The 15623-nt window shown below is 35.2% G+C and overlaps 1 protein-coding gene across 2 annotated transcripts; it reads left to right on the top strand.

Annotated features, from left to right (window-relative positions):
• Positions 1-2745: 2745 nt before the first annotated feature.
• LOC124307755 (sortilin-related receptor-like) lies at positions 2746-13546 on the top strand. Of its 2 annotated transcripts, XM_046769793.1 has the most exons (11): positions 2749-3013; positions 5087-5353; positions 5871-6032; positions 6260-6517; positions 6635-6891; positions 7059-8109; positions 8360-11570; positions 11850-12100; positions 12187-12664; positions 12895-13098; positions 13292-13546. In XM_046769793.1, exons 1-11 carry the CDS (start codon positions 2765-2767, stop codon positions 13351-13353), a joined length of 6450 nt encoding a protein of 2149 aa, XP_046625749.1. In that variant the 5' UTR covers positions 2749-2764; the 3' UTR covers positions 13354-13546. The 2 variants fall into 2 exon arrangements, with proteins under 2 accessions (XP_046625750.1, XP_046625749.1); XM_046769794.1 differs by lacking the exons at positions 12895-13098; positions 13292-13546 and adding an exon at positions 12749-12888 and having other exon boundaries at positions 2746-3013.
• Positions 13547-15623: the final 2077 nt, after the last annotated feature.

The raw sequence follows: 15623 nt of genomic DNA, 5'->3' as shown, positions 1-15623 counted from the left end.
CGTACACATTTCTTCCTGGATATTTTCTAAAAATTTAGAATACACTTCTGGTAAAGATATTCTTTTATTTTATAAATATTTTTTCTATAATCATCGTCATGAAATTCGTCGGAATGTTTGCAACGAAATATAATTTGTCAATTGAAAAATGTACAGAGAAACAAAAAAAAATATCAACCCGAAAATATTCTCGAGCTTGCCAGTTCGTCTGTGATAAGTTTCCTGGTTGACCTTGAAAAAAGAAAAAACTTAAAGTTCGTGGAATACGCAAAAATTCAAGAATTCAATTTCACATTGCTTAATTGCCCGAAACAAACAGGTAAGCAATTATTACCTGCCAATGAGTGCTGCAAAAAACTGCGAAAGGTCTCGATGCTAATTGTTAAACTTTTCCTCGTATAGTTAATATACGCAAATTACCGTTCTTGGAACAGCGATACTTTAATGAAAACGAAACCTCGTTCACCTTCACATCAACATGAGATATCTTCGTTTAGATTTGTAAATTTTTATCGAAAAATATTTCCCAATTAATATTGAGATTGCCGCGCGTGTTACTACAAAATTAAGAATTTTTCTATTTAAACCTTGCTGATATTAGCAACTGAACTTTTTTATGTGCAGACAGTTACCCTTTCGGATACTTATAAATTGCGACCTCAATTCCGATGTGTTTCGAAAATTCATTAATCAAATCATGCAATTCGAAACTACGTATCGTAGAGAGAAAAAAATAAAACCAGTATGTATCTGTCTCTCACCAGTTTAGTAATGAACAACTGGTCTTCACGAGTTTTATACCGCCGAAGGCTAGAATCAGCGTGATTGCTACAGGAAACTTTGTTTATTGGTACCATTACATAAACAATCGTTTCGCTCTTTCTAAAGTGCCTGCATATGCTACATAGGACATTCTTCATCTGGAGTTCAGCCGTTTTTTCGGACCCTCGCGATATCACTTATAACTGGTTAAATGTCACTGCTACCTAAAAATAGTCTCTATGAATTGTTTTAAATTTTTAAATCAATTGTTTTAGGATATGTATTTATTTGTAAAATTCATATCTGGTCGAAAAAGTGTTCGATTCAAAAACAAAGTGTCGTTTTTCACTTAGCTTTGTAATGCAATAGGTCTTACATTATTATTCTTTTATTATATCGCGAGGGCTATTTAAAGAAAAAAAAAATTTGAAACAAATATTTGTATCACTCAATTGGTTCCCTTTAACATTTTTTTTAACTTTATACAATCTACAGAGATGTGTAAATAATCTACTGAAAAAACATTTTTCTTCGAAGGTCTCAGCTCGACATTGGGATCTGTAAATATACAGGCTGGCTAACTCAAAAACGGTCGATTCCGCAACAGGTGTCTGTACGTAGGAACTTGTGATTATACAATTAGACAAGGTACCGACATAAATGGTGAGTCGATTGCTATTTTGCAGCGAGACTTGAGAAAAAAAAAGTTTCAATTCTGTTATAACCGATGCCTACAATATTGATTTTTCTGCACGTTTTTTACACACCCCTCTAGATGATATAAAATCAAGAGTGATTCAAAGGTATCCGATTGGTAAAAAGAGAATTGATACTAATTTTTTTGTTCTCAAAACAGATTTTGCAATAAAAATACGTATGTCAACGGGTCTAATGGAAACAGACGTATTTTGGCAGGCTGGATAGAACGAATCCCGGAAAAAATACCCCCGAATGCCGAACTTATATTAACATTCTATTCGGACAGAGACTGTCACCTTCGATTATGCCTGTTTCATCTGGAGACCGAACTCTCGGTAAGATATTCATTCCGGGAGTATTTTTCCTGCCTACCGGATAGAACGGACGTATCTCAGAAGATGCTACAAGTTGCGTATAGAGCTCTGTATACACCTATTGTGGTGTCTGTCTAGATATATCCGTTCTAGATTGTTCGCCGAAATACGTCTGTTCCGTAGAACCCGTCGATACGAGGGCTGGTGCATAAACAGTTTCAGTGAAAAACAAAATGTTTGCGAATTCATGGAGAATGTCTCATAGAACGATATAATAACTGTCAATTTGTATTAGCGACGAGTTTTACAGATAATCTAGGCAAACAATTCGTATAGACCTATCAGTCGCCTATCAGTATCTAAATATATAATTGTCATAGACAATGACATAAAACCAATAGAGGAACAAAACTGGAATTCGAACGGTTGGAAAATACGCAATATTCGGAAAGAGTCTAATTTGATGAAAAGAAAGAATTGAAAAACTGAAGATTGAAGTTATAGTCTGCAGAAAAAAACTAGAGAATTTTCGATATACCAAATGCACCTGTACTACAAATTTTCGACGAATAATCTATTGCAGAACATTTACGTGAAAAATTTCTGCTGGTGAGAAACATAATTATTTGAAAGATACGATCCGGTTGATGCATTGAAAAAAAAATCAATTCGCGTATCGCGAATGGCGATAGGGTCGAAATGTATGAATGAATGATGAATTGTGAATACGGAGTTGGTGAACTGTAAATGAGGAAATTGTTCGTTTAAATTTACTCCCGATCAGCGAGAACGGCGAACCCCCAGATAAACGATAAGCAATCGTTTGATATGTGCGCGCCGGCGACAGTCACGCATGCGCGTCGTAGTGAAGAGCCACTCGTTTGTATGTCGACTGTGGTTCGTGCATGGTTCGTGGCGTATCGCTTCTTTTGTTTCCCCCTTCCACATCACCGCTCAATTAAAAGTACTTAGAAGTCAGTGTAGACAAGATGGCCGTCCGGGCGACATCGGCGTTTTGTCTCTTCGCGTTGATATTGCAGTTATTTATATTAATTGATTGCAATTACGGTCAAAGATTTGACGACAAACCGAGAACTCTATATATTTCGGATAACGATGGTTTTAGGCACCGCAGAAGTCCGCTAATTATCGAGTCTGGTAACGTTCTAGATTCCGAAACATCGTTCGGCCGCGGCCGCAGGGATGTTTCGTCTAATAATCACAACATTACAACTAAGGTGAGTGAATTTATTATACGTGTAGCTAGTGAACCTAGTCTTACTCCCAAAAGTATCCCTAATTTTATATTCATTAAATAATAGCTGTATCGTATTGTTCGTATCGTCGCTGTATACACACGCAGCACACTGTGTTGTTTTTTCTTGCAATGTCAACGTATGACGTTACAGTTCGACGTCTTACCAAGTGAATGCAGACGGGTGATTCTATTACTGTGTCTTCTCTTTATTTCTACAAGTCACCCCTTTCATCTCTGGAACAATTCACATTCATTAGCAATTGTTTATGGAGTTATTTTGAGTACGCAGTTTTACACGTAAATCCTAACTTCAATGAATTCTGTCATTACTTTCACTTGATTCATCCCTTAGATTTATAATATTAAGGGTATATTTTATAATGTATTCATACAGTTTGAAACTTAATACACAAAATCATGTGTTGCATTGCGATTCTGTCATGCTGCCGGGACTCCAATTTATTCGCACACGATTGTTTATTCTGTTCAACTTCGTCCTATTAACTTGAGTTGTTATTTTTTATTATTCCTATAGTTATGAGTTGTGAACCATACATCCATATGACTCACTACTCTCTTAATGTCACTCACTCGTGACATGTATCCTCCACAAACACTTATCTGTACATTAGTCATGTGACTGGCACTTATTTTTATACGATATGGATTACCCCACTGTTTTCTTTAGTACATTATTACAAAGAATAAATCACAATAACTTTCAAAGACAGCGTTGACCGTCTTTGTATTCTTACATGATTTCTTTTTTCTTCTTTCGTATATCTATTTGTTTATTTTTATATTCAAATCATCTACTATGCAAGAAGTTTTTGATACCAGTATCATTTAATTCTTTATTTCAATGTATGAATTCTTTTTTACTCTTGCTGAGATATCTATATACCAGGTAAAAGTTTTACCAAGAATATGTGCCACTGATATTATGAATGTAAAATGTGATAGAAGCTGAAATATGAATATATGTATTGTAGATCTCAAAATAAATATTCACTCTTTTTACGTGAAGTGGTTTTTCTGAGAAAAGATTTTCGCTTGAGTAAGAACTGGTTCTGTTTACGAAGAATCGTTAAAATAATTAGTATTACCAGTTGATATTGACATCTCAACTGAACTTAACAAATCGCTTCGCAAGTAAGGTGGATAAGGTGGATATTGTTTTGATAAATTCTTGTTTATTATCTCAGAATACGAAATTATGCCGATAAGATACTCTGTAATTAGTATACTTCTGGCTAATGTTATCTACATTCTTGTTTTACTGTAACTATATATACTCAGGATGAAAAATATCCACTTGGTAACAAGTTTTTTCGTAACAAGCAACAAATGTAAATGAAGGTCAACCAAGGCATGTATATTTCATTTCTAAGGACGCCAAGAAATTTATTTGCGCAACAGTTCACTAAAATACAAAGTAGCCGTGTGCATTGTTTTACTTATTGCCGGATCAGCTCTTCATTATATTCATTACATACGTCTGATACATGCTGATCTTGCAAGTCATTTTTTGCGAAATTTCAGAGTCTTGATTACTAGAATTCCTATAATTCAAGTGTACATTTAATTCTAAAACTTTATCACCTTCTATAGCTGGAACTAGTATTTATGTTGCCAGTAAATTGATGGTACTTTTGATATATCACTCATAGGTCATTACTATTTTTGCCTTCGCAGGATATTAACGCAAACTGACAGTAACGTTTATATAAGTACCATATTTTTTTTCCCCCGATTTGGTTAGCATTTGAGTGAACCTGCTCACTGAATGTTTGTCATAATGACTTGATTAGACGTGATTAGGCATAAATCCAGTTATAACTGTTATAGTCAGACCATCTTCGCAATTAATAATAACCAAATGTGGTAGATCCACTCATGTGACAAATTCACTTTCACTTTTATCAGTTAACCTAAATAACTGTAATTTCTAGATACTTGAGGTCAATCTGTTTTTAAAAACATAAAGAAAACTTTTACAATTACCATTCTTGTGACACAGGTTTATAAATTGAAGATTAAATTTTTGTTTCAGCTCAATTGGTTGAATGATTCTCATCAACAACTGATGGTACATTGGGTAGGCGAAGGTTCAAATGTGATAATTTGCCTAGCAAGAGATAGTACTCCGCTTGTCCGTCTGCCAATAAAAACTAATCCCAGCGCAGTCTACATCAGCTACGATTATGGAGAAACCTTCGAAAATAAAACTGATAAATTCCGTGTTTCCGATTCCAAAGAGCCAAGTGTTGGATATGCCACCCTGGACAAATTTTACAACCATCCGAAATTCAACACTCATGTAAGTTAATCTTTTACATTGACAATTCGAATTTGTGAGACGAGTTTAATTAGTCGACCATATAAGTATTACATGAAACATAATGAGAATGAAGTTTGTAATGGATAATAAAATAAGAGACATTTTTTTTTTGTCCATTCTTGTTTGTATGTAGTCATAAAATGCATTAACCATAGGGAGATGTGTATATTATACTTTGAAATATTTATTGCCACTTTTCGCCAGATATGATTGAATGTTTTCTCTATAAGACCAAGAATGAAATTCACTTGACTCATCGAGTGACATACTTCTTGCTTGTACCAATATTTGTGACATGATACAAATCAAGCAGCAAGTATCCTTTGTTGCTCACAATTTGACTGACTTATCCGGATTCAATCTGCTATGATAATCCAAGTTTTTTTTTTATGACTGATACTTGATAAATACGACCACAGTAACAAACGCTGGTTGTCGAATTACTTAAACGATGTCTCGTTTTAATGATAAATATTCTTCTCTTTTTTCCTTTTAGTGCGTATTTGCAGATAGTTCCAACCAATTGATATTCACTACATGGAATAATGGCCAAGATATAATCAGACAAAACTTACCATTTCATCCAAGCGAAATTTCGTTTTATGAGGATGATCCAATTACATTTCTAGCATTGGACAAAATTGACCCAGAGCGGAAGGTAATGTTATATTAGACTTTCACATCTAAACATGATAAGATAGTAGGCTTTAAATGATGAAGCATATCTGTCTGACAACTTATTTATTTGTTTCTCAGCATGGGCAATCAGTATAAACCACGAAAATGAATAAGTTGATAAATTGTTATTTTGAATCTGTAAATATTTCAATCAATTTTTCAATAATTTCATTAGCGGACTATTATATGACGCTTTATTAATTGCAGTTATGGCTTACAAGAGATTTTGGAAAAACATGGGTAGCTATCCAAGAGTATGTCAAAGCATTTTTCTGGTCATCTAAACAACCGAAGACATTGTTTGTTGAAAGACACGAACCATCTGGTGTTAATACAGTTTTAGAAAGTAGAAAATTATTCCAAGCTGAACGAAACTTTGGAGTTGTAATAGCTGGTATTGAAGATTTTCAAATAAAAGGTGACTGCATGTTTGCAACGACTAAAAGCCGAGCTAAAAGTGCCGATGTAAGTAGATCTTCGATTGCTTAAAAATTATTGTAGTAGTTTGAGATAAAGCTGGAAGTATCTTGAATGAGTACCACTAAATTTTATAATTAAATGGGAAAAACATTATTGTTTCAGAAAAATTTGGACTTATTTATTTCATGTAAGAATCGGCCGTTTGTGAAAGCTCAATTTCTTTCCGAATTGGATCGAAAAGACTATCATATTGCGGATGTTTCCAACAATCGTATTTTAGTAGCAGTTTCCCATACTGAGTATATAGTTAATCTCTACGTTTCGGAGATAGTAGATTACGACAGCATTGTGTTTACATTATCCCTGGAAAGAATTCTAACTTTCTTCCCGAATAGCACTTGGAAGGACAGCTGGCTCAAGTAAACACACTTATCTTTTTTCTAGTATTCGCCTTATATTAACATTCACTCAAGTTTCTGCACAATTATACTGTAAAATATGTATACCTGTGCAGTAAGTTTTAATTTTTTAATTTTAATTGTTCAATTATTTACCAAGTAATTAATATTATTTAATTTTTTTCCAGTGATGTCTCGGATGAAGCTTTCACTGACTTATACAAGGTAGAAGGGCTGCGAGGTATTTATATCGCATCCCAAGTAAAAGAAACTCCAAAAGCTGGAGCAATTGGACCCGAGCATCTCGCATCTTTGATAACTTACGATCATGGTGCAACATGGAATCCAATTAAAGCACCCAATGTTGACAATGATGGATTTTTCATCCCATGTCACGACGATTGTTCCTTACATCTCAGCCAGAAGTTTAGTCAGCTTTATCCAGCAACTCGTTCTGTGTCTATAATGAGTTCCAAGTCCGCACCTGGCATTATAATTGCTACAGGAGTGATTGGAAAAAGTCTGAAGGGTCATCCAGGTGTTTTTGTATCTCGGGATGCCGGTTTGACATGGAAACAAGTCCTCAAGGATTATTACTTTTTCAACATGGGAGATCATGGCGGAGTTTTAGTAGCTGTCAAATACTTCAAGTCACGCGGGGAAACTAGACACATTTTATACTCGACAGATGAAGGAGAAACTTGGCAGATGTATGAGTTTAATGACAATATGCTACGAGTTTATGGATTGATGACAGAGCCTGGAGAAAATACAACCGTTTTTACAATGTTTGGCTCCGAAAGCTCTCGGCATCAGTGGTTAATAGTTAAAGTGGATTTACGGAAAGTATTTGAAAGAGATTGCAACAAAGATGATTTCAAGTTTTGGTCTCCGACTAGCACTGAACAGCCCACAATGGCCTGTGTACTCGGTCGCAAAGAGACTTATCAACGAAGGGCTGCACGTGCTAATTGTTATACTGGAGCTGATTATGATAGGCCTGTTAAATTGGAAATTTGCCAATGTGATGCCAAGGACTACCAGTGCGATATAGGATTCATACGTAGTACGCTTCCCTATCATTGCATTCGCGACAAATCTTCACACAGTAGCTTCGATCCTTACGAGATACCCAAAACTTGCAAGCCAGGTGCATTTTATAATCGAACCAAAGGATATCGAAAAATAGAGGATGACGAATGCTCAGGGGGCTTGAACAGAAATTTTGAACCTGACGAGGTACATAATTATTATTTATCACATTATTGCAGCGTTTCTTTTCTTGTTTATTTCACGTTAAACGCATTTGTTTATAGGCTTGATAAGTTTTACTTTTTATCGATCTCCTGAATTATGAATTATTTGTCATATTAGTAAATTTGTGAACAATTATTATTGTTTCTAATCGAAATATCGTTGAAAACTATGAGGTGCTTTAATCTCACGATACCACCTATAATTATCTCTAGTGCCAATAATTGTGTTACAGATACCATGTCCCATGGAAGAAATTTCTTCTGAATTCTTGTTAGTTGCTCAAAGAGATCACATAACTCGAATCGATCTAAAAGAGCAAAGATTGGAAGTCTTACCCCTACACGGTTTGAAAAACGTAATTGCAATTGAATTCGATTTAAAAAACAACTGTCTATACTGGGCTGATATTGTAAATGATACGATTGGAAGACAGTGCCTTAAAGATGGAACAAGCTACCCTGAAATTTTAGTTGAAACGGATCTCAGTTCTATTGAAGGAATGGCACTCGACTGGATCTCCAAAGTTCTCTACTTCGTTGATGGTGTACAAATGAAAATCGAGATAATCAGGGTTGACATTTCCACTATGGGAAGAATGAGGCGAACAATTTTAGATTCGGCTGTGCTTAAAAAACCAAGAGGCATCGCCGTTCATCCAATGAATGGTTATATGTTTTGGACTGACTGGGCACCTGGAGATGCTTCGGTATCCCGTGCCAACTTGGATGGTTCAAATGTTAAGCGATTGTTTAATGACAAAACCGTTGAATGGCCAAATGGAATAACAATCGATCACATAGCTGAAAGAATATATTGGGTAGATGCTAAACTCGACTATATTGGTTCATCCGACCTTGATGGGCAGAGATTTAAAAAAATACTTGCTAATGACGAACGATTGGCTCATCCTTTTGCAGTTGCTGTCTTTAAGGATAACATGTACTGGGATGACTGGAAACAGTCAATGATATTTGTAGCAGACAAAGATCATGGCTTAGGATTAACTAATGTATTTGGACAGCTAGTTGGACTGATGGACCTGAAAGTATTTGCACATAGTGTACAGGTTGGCACTAATAGATGTGCCAACAGCACATGTTCTCACATTTGTCTCGGTGCTCCTAATAACGAATTTTCATGCTTATGTCCGTATGGCATGGAAATGACTAGTTCAGGAAATTGTACTTGTCCCGGAGGGATAACACCTTATCTCAACTCTACATGCCCTCGTGTAGCTAGTACTTGCTCCGCAAATCAATTCTATTGCAATAATAATATTTGTATACCAGAGTTATGGAAATGCGATGGTGATAACGACTGTGGAGATAATTCTGACGAAATGCACTGTAAACGTGCATCCTGTGAACCGAATCACTTTGCCTGCGATGAAGATAAATGCATTCCAAAGTACTGGGTTTGCGATTTCGATAATGACTGTAAAGACAAGACCGATGAGTTAAATTGTCGTTATGCAAATTGCACAGAAGCGCAATTTAAGTGTCAGAATGGCCAATGTATCTCACATCAATGGTTTTGTGATGGAGAAAGTGATTGTCGCGATGGTTCGGATGAAAAAAATTGTTCGATTGCTCAAACGACCACTTGTGAAACTGGTCAATTCCTTTGCAACAAGACTGGTTACCAAACGTGTATTCCATCTGCATGGAGATGTGATGGAGAAAGTGATTGTGAAAATAGTACTGATGAAGCATTTTGCGATAAACTACAGTGTGAACCTTGGCAGTTCGCATGTAAATCTAGTAAGCGATGTATTTACAACTCTTGGGTCTGCGATGGAGATCAGGACTGCAGAGATGGCTCAGATGAAGTTAACTGTTCAATCTCTACTCAAACTCCTCTACCACTGCCACATCCATTGTTCCCAAACAATTCCTGCAGTGACTGGATGTTCATGTGTAACAATAAAAAATGCGTACCATATTGGTGGAAATGTGACAGGGTTGATGATTGTGGAGATAATTCAGATGAAATTGGATGCGGAAATTTAGATGTCTCGACAGAAGCACCTGCCACTACACCTCAGTCACGAACATGCCGCATGTATCAATTTCAATGCTACAATGGGGCTTGCATAGAAGAGGCCTGGGTTTGTGATGGATACCAAGACTGTTCGTCTGGAGAAGACGAATTGCATTGTGAGGGAGTTACAATTGCTTGCCGTAATGACCAGTTTAAGTGTCGTGTGGATGGCTCATGCATTCCTGTGATAAATCTCTGTAATAACGTACTTGAATGTCCTGATGGTAGTGACGAAATAGGCTGCAATGATGATCTAACAACTGCCACAGAAAGCCCTCCCTGCGATTCTGGTTTTTTCCCTTGCGATCAGAGACACTGCATTCCAAAGGCTTCATTTTGCGACGGAAAATCAGATTGCTATGATGGTTTGGATGAAAGTGATTGCGACAAAAACAGTTCTAGAATTTATCAAGTTTCTAAAATGGGAGTTGATAGCAAATCTATTAACGCATCTAGCTTATTTTTGTATTGGATGATCCCGGTGCCGAGCAATGTGACCTTTGAATTCCTACCTTCAATAGCAAAATCTGAAACAAACGCTACTTGGACAAATGCTACAAGTTGGATCGAAAAAGATGAATATCAGTTCAACGGTCTTCGGCCTTACACAAAATATAATTTAACCGTTTATGTTAAGCTAAAAAATCAAACCACAGTCTTTCCTCCAGCAGTATATACGTCCGCTATGACTGCTATAGGCGTTCCATCTCCACCGTGGGATGTTACTGCTACCCAGAAAAATGGAACGAAGATTGAAGTATCTTGGCGTCCACCACTGTGTCCATATGGACCAATAACTGGTTATGAAGTATTTATGCAGCCACCAATCCCTCCAAAATCATATACAGTGCAAAAAACATCACTGATTATTGACACAGCATTTGAAGCGGATAAAAAGTATTCATTTTGGGTTATTGCGAAGAACAAAGAATATGAATCGAATTCTTCCATTGTTGAGATTATAGTTTTTGACGGTGCTGCTAATATTGATGATATAGAAAACTTGTCAGTTCTTGCTGTGACTAATTCAACCGTTAGTTTGACTTGGGATAAAAGGCCAAATGTTACTGGATATCATGTTACTCCAAAAGGCCCTGACCCATATCCTGCCTTGCGCACAACAATAACTGAGCATAATTCATTAGTTGTAAAGAATTTGGCACCAGGAGTTCAATACAAATTCGACGTAAATGCATTCAAAAATAACTTTGTTGGAAAAGTCGTAACAATCAGTGCAACTACAACTGGCACTCCATTACCTACAGTACCAAACTTACAAGCACAATTGATGAAGGATCAAGGAACAACCGTTAAACTTAGCTGGGAACCGCCAAAGGACTCCCGGAAGATCAAGTGGAAGTATGCAATCTACTACGCTCTGAACATGCCAGATTTAATGGAAGGTGAGTAGTAACATGAACTTGTCAATAACGACCGTTTTTAAATTTTCCTACAATATATAAATCTACTGTGAAAATGGGGTGAAATGAGCCCTTATGATAATCATGGGACAAACCTACAGTGCTAAATATGACACAAAGTCATCTGAAAAGTTTTGCTTCACCGAATCCGCTTAGTGTGGTATAGCTGTAGAAATAATTTGTTTATATAAAACTGATGATAAATGGTTCATGTCGAACAGTTACAAAACCGACTCAATGTATTTGTTTTTTTTTCTACAGAGGCCAGGTTTACTACAAGCAATCTTACAACATCTATTCGTAACTTGGAAGCTTGCGAGGTATACATGTTCGCAGTTGGAGTTTTGGGAGACTTCGGTGCTGGTCCTCTCAGCCCTCCATTCCAGGTGTCTACACACTACAACATCAGAGCAGCACCAAAGCAACTCAGCATCACAACATCAGGAAATGATGAAATAATTGTGAGCTGGAGTTCAAGCTGTCCCAGGATAGATGAGCCAGTTGTTTACATGGTATTATAATTATATTGAAAACAATAATTAAATATTACTTTGTTAAATTATATAGTACTCAATTCGATTTTACTTGGACGTTTCAGGTTACGGTGACTGAAATGACGCATAATGAAGTTCATACTGTATCGTTGAATCCAACGAATGAAACTAGATTATCACAGAGATTCCATCCTATACAGTATGGTGGAAAATACAGTGTGACGGTAGTAACAAATGCTACCAATGCAATCCCAAGTCAACCTGTTATTTATCTGGCACCACCAATATCGCCACCGCATCAGTTGACAGTACAGTATAAGAAATCCGGTTATCTTATTTACTGGCAAGAGCACAACTTACCAGGAAGTTTCGCTAACAAAACGAAGTATCATTATCAAATATTGATATCAGAGGGTGAAAGTGTAGTCAATGAATCTACTGCGCAAACATTAAATGCTGATGAACCCCCGTACTTATACAAGAGTCCAATAATGGACATCTGTGCCTTTGCTATGAGGCTGGTTACTGAAAGTGGATATCAGAGCGAACTCAGCGAAACTTATGTTATGAAAAAATCCCCATGTAAGTTTCCATGTAAATAATCGATATGCTACTAAGCTTTCAATAATTTTTAATACAGTAAGGGTTTCTTGTGGTTGGTTTCAGTTTCCAATGCAGATATATCAGAAGTCTTAATTCGTAGTGATGCTATGATATAGCAGTTGCTTCCTATGTCTTGTTATAATATTTAGCTAATACATACAGTTATAACGACAATTGTAATAAATCACGTATTCTTATATTTACAACAGCTGCAACACCATTGGCAATATATACGTCGAACGTTCTGCCATTTGCCCTATCAATCTGTCTACTGATCATTGCTCTAGGAGCAGCCCTTGGATATTTTGTGGTACGACACAGAAGATTGTCGAACAGTTTTACACAATTCGCAAACAGCCATTACGATACGAGACGCGGACAAGCAACGTTTCCTGGCACTACAGATGGCTTAGGTAAACTATGATTTATCCTATAAAACTTATTTCTTTCTTCTGTTTTATAGGTATTTGATCACACAGATGTATTATGCGATCAAATATCTAAAATATATGAAACTACCATTTTGAGATGGTAAATTTTATAAAAATTACTGATGTCCTGCTGGTGATCAGAATTTTTAGAAATACGTGTTGCTTGTTTTAACAGATGATGAAGACAGCCCTGTGATTCGAGGCTTCTCCGATGACGAGCCATTGGTAATAGCATGAGCAAATTTAACCTTCGTTTTCTAACAAGATAGAACAATTTTTTGGGGGTATCCAACAACTCTGAATTCACAGATTACCAATAAGTGGTCATGTTTACATTAGACATGTGCAAAAAAAAATATTCTTAATATTATTACTATCTTAGATTTTTATTGCATAAGATCAAAGGGTTTTATGAAAGTATACAAGTACTGGTAGGGTTACTAGGATCGTAAGTCATTGAACAATTATTTAAAAAATTAGATGGCAATGCATGGATAATGTCCTAAAAAGATTTTGCACGAACTATATGGCATGTGTGAGAAATTTGATCAAAAGTAGGTTCTCAACGCGACAGGTAATCATTCATAACGTTGAAATATCCTTTTATTATAGGTGTTTTTTATTATATGACGTGCTCATTGCATCGTTTTGTGTGTTTGGACTGAAAAGCTTGTTAGCTAACCTTTCGTTTAACGTAGGTGTAATATTCATTGCATTATTTGTATACTTACGTAAACTCTTTGCATAAACAAGAATTACAATATTAAGAATTATTATTCTATATAGTCATGTTAATTTACACTGTAAAATTGAGTATAAGGTAGTGTATTTCCATGGTTTTTCAAATTATATTGCTTACAGAAAACTCATTGCCTCTTATAAGACTTCATAAGCCAGTTTTAATAATATTATGTGTGATTAGAATCGTAATTGGTGAGAATTGACTACTATGACCAGTAGAGACTGTAATGAATATAAAACGACAATATCATTTTCTCAACCATATATTTTTGGGAATAACATTTCATCGTCACTTTTACTTTTGAGAATCTATTAGGGTATTGTAAATTATAATTTCCTTTCGATATGAACAGGCGGAATAAATTGATTTTGTTAGAAACTTATATGCTAGATTTATCTGGCACCAATCATGAGTATTGAAGGTAACTTAATTGTAAATAATAGGAGACGTCTGTAAGCAATAAAATTCGAGACAAAATAAATTTCATGATGCCATAAGAAAATCAAAGAACGTGATTACAATTACGTACTAAAATATTCTTTGGTTGTCTCTTTAATTTTCTACTTTAGCTTTTGAATTTAATATTTCTGTGCAATTACTCGAAAAGAATTCTATATACTGTGATAGTGTGATTTTTAGAGCTTCCAAACAAAGACGATAATTCTAATTGCTTTGTAAAGACGATGCTTTCCAAAAATAAGTAATTAATGATTTCAGTATGACATTGTTTTCCTGTTACTTGCACAGAAGTAGTTGTTTCTATCAATTCTACTGAAACATAAATTCATTAGTTCTTTCACTTTGTAACTAAAAAATTCAATTTTTTAATTTTTTTTAATTTTCTTTTCCTACTTGTCCAGTTGAAGCCTTGTGATCGTGGCAGACTGTTCTACACTGCAATGACCAAAAATCTATTTTTTTAACACTTGTGCTAATTTCAGCATATATCTACTATTTGTTTGATTTCAATTTAAACGTCAAAGTAATATAAAATTAATCACACCATTCCTACTGAAGAATTTTTCTCAAAAGGATTTTCTATTTTTCAATATTTCTTACTGTGCTGTATATACACTTCTATTTTGAATGTTGATAGAAATCAATATTCAACACAGAAACATTGTACAGGATGAGTTTGTGGTTAACGTTAATGAACAATGTTCAAAACAAAGGTGATATTCTCCATTCGTAAAAATAAAAAAATATTCAGTAACTGAATTGTGTACTAGCCTTTGTGAACCATACAATTTGCTCATACTTTTTTGAAAAAATTGAAGCTCAGAGATGACGAACGATATGTAATATATGGTGATTAAGTAAATCAGCCAAAAAAGTCTGAAGAAACACATCACAGTGTTAGTAATAAAACACATGATTTCTTGTTTTTTATGTTGCAAATGCATGATTAGAAAACTACTAAATTTAATATTAATACCTCCTGGGAATTTGAACTGAACTGACACAACAAGGGTTGTGATTAATAATTGTGAAGTATGTTATGATTAATTATTAAGGAACAAATTATTTGTCTTTTTTTTTTAAATGTAATACTACTTGTTTCTGCTCCTATCAAAGTTCTAAGGATATTCCATAGTAACAGAAGATCGTAGTTATTACATGTAAATCAAGAGGTACTATATAATATATTTGTGTGTAAATAAATGAAAAATAAAAACTCAATAATGAACGCACTAACGTCGCTGTGCAATCGACGAATTTATTTTCTTCACAATATTTGGTGGAAAAAAAATAGCGCAGTATACAT

This window comes from Neodiprion virginianus, chromosome 6, assembly GCF_021901495.1.
Source record: "Neodiprion virginianus isolate iyNeoVirg1 chromosome 6, iyNeoVirg1.1, whole genome shotgun sequence".
In the NCBI taxonomy this organism is placed as follows: domain Eukaryota; kingdom Metazoa; phylum Arthropoda; class Insecta; order Hymenoptera; family Diprionidae; genus Neodiprion; species Neodiprion virginianus.
Note: the sequence above shows the minus strand (reverse complement) of the source record. Positions and strands in the feature narration are given on the sequence as shown.